At 39.3% G+C, this 1,990-nt stretch overlaps 1 protein-coding gene across 1 annotated transcript in view; it reads left to right on the forward strand.

Moving 5' to 3' along the window:
• Positions 1-328: 328 nt before the first annotated feature.
• LOC117115599 (T-complex protein 1 subunit gamma-like) overlaps positions 329-1,990 on the forward strand; it is a 54,286-nt gene continuing 52,624 nt past the window's right edge. The window contains exons 1-2 of the mRNA XM_033259456.1: positions 329-467; positions 548-609. Of these exons, the coding sequence (XP_033115347.1) occupies positions 434-467; positions 548-609 (96 nt within the window). The 5' untranslated portion in view covers positions 329-433. The remainder of the gene's footprint in view (positions 468-547; positions 610-1,990) is intronic.

Genomic DNA, 1,990 nt, shown 5'->3' on the forward strand with positions numbered 1-1,990 from the left:
GGGGGGGGGGGGGGAGCCGCGGCTCCCCCCCCCCGGATACGTCCCTGTCCCGTAGCATATTTCGTCCTTGATTGAGCAAAACACTTGAACTTGAATTGAACACACAATTAATTTTGGCATACCTGATGAAGCTAGCTGAAGCTTCTTGAGTCTAAAGATGGTGGTACTGTCATTAGTTCATTTGTATTTCATGGTATTGACTGAATACCTAATTTATTAGGGAAAGTATTATTGTGACAATTAAATTAAAAAATATTATGATAGCCCCCTCAAGCGACCGGAGATAATTCCTAGTCGTAAGTACAGCCGCTTTATTCACTTATTCAGCCTTGACTGCATGGATTATCTGGAATTAAACGTCTGGATGATATCGGCAACACAACGTGAGAAAAATTGAGACTTTGGTGCTTCCACAAGGCAGAAAACTGACAAAATGATGCGAGGAGGTGCTCCAATTGTTGTACTAAGTATGTATTTTTCTTATTTTGTAGGAAAAGCCTTAAAGTTAATGATAAAAATTACTTTTACCTTTAATTTTCTATTTCAGACCAAAACACGAAGCGTGAAAGTGGTCGTAAGGTTCAGCTCGGAAATGTCGGTGCGGCGAAGGTGCGTATAGGCCCTGGCCTATTATTAGTTTGTATGCAGCTTGAACTGCATTATTGTTCTCGAAGTTTCCATAGGAAACCTACGATACGATCGGTAGGCTGGCTAGGTCTAGGCTAGGCCTAGGTAGAGGTCGTTCAAGTACTAGACCTAGACCTAGTCTATCTTTTTATATTTTAGAGAGGCCAATCGGCGCTAATGGACTTTTAGTACTGTAACTCTTGTATCTTCAAAAATCTTATTTTTAGCTACTGTCTGTGTGCTAAAACATTATCAACTTCTTAATCTTACAGCCATCCAGATTCTGCTAGCACTAAATAACGCTAGCTTTTAACATTTTATTACAAAAAAACCACATTCTCTCCCAACGATTCATGAGGTTCTTATCCAATTTTAAGGACCTTTACCTTTCATTTGTTATCGTTGTGATTAAAAATTCTAGAATATTGACATTTATTACATTAGGGGTGGGCTCAGTTCAGTATATTTAGGGCAAATAATTATAATACACTTAGAAACTATTATATTTGGAGCCTTATTACCATTTACACTTAGGACTTTTATTACATTTAGAGCTAAAAGTAATTAAAATTAGGACCGTATCATTTAGGGCCAGTCTTCACCACCAACCTATACAATTTATGCAAGGTAGACGAAAATCTACTGACATTCTATTCACATGGTCGGGTTCTATAGCCCCCATACTGCTTCCCAGTACCATTGCAGTCTGGGTTTGAGTTACAGTAGTGTTGAATCATTATTATAATATTTTGATTTATAAGTCAGTCAATCAACAAAATGATCAATCAACAGGGGTTTATTTATGAATTTGAGTAGCAGGAGAAATTTGAAAGTAACAGGAGAGTAAATTGAAATAGGCCGGTTTATAGGGGGGCGCCTAGGCCCCCATCGGGGTCCAGGGGCAAAGCCCTGGTCGGGGGTCAAGGGGGCGAAGCGCTATTGCGCTCCAGGGTATTAGAGTTTTTTAAGCCCATTTGATGGCATTTCTCTACATCATTTTTTTAAAACAGTTTTCAGAATCAACTATGAGCTGTAAAAAAAGTTGATATTTTTACATACTGTATCTTCATACATAGGCCTAGCCTAAATAGATACTGTAAACCAGAAACTTTCGAGAATTGATAATTTCGGCCGTTTTCGCGACATTAAACTTTCGCGAATCTCAAAAAGCCTAAATTTAATTCATGAGAGGAATATCATACAAAAGCTGAAAATATCGTATCGTGAGTTGGCGCCTAAGCCTAAAGAGTTGGCGCCTATGGCGCCTAAGCCTTGGTAGGCTTAGGCGCCATATAAGCCTGCAGCCTACCTCAGTTGCTAGGACCAGGACTTAGCTGGCTATCACAGGCACAGATAAGAAAGA

The sequence above is a fragment of the Anneissia japonica genome, unplaced genomic scaffold, assembly GCF_011630105.1.
Source record: "Anneissia japonica isolate Jap-2015-1 unplaced genomic scaffold, ASM1163010v1 scaffold6552_len55032_cov144, whole genome shotgun sequence".
NCBI classification, from domain to species: domain Eukaryota; kingdom Metazoa; phylum Echinodermata; class Crinoidea; order Comatulida; family Comatulidae; genus Anneissia; species Anneissia japonica.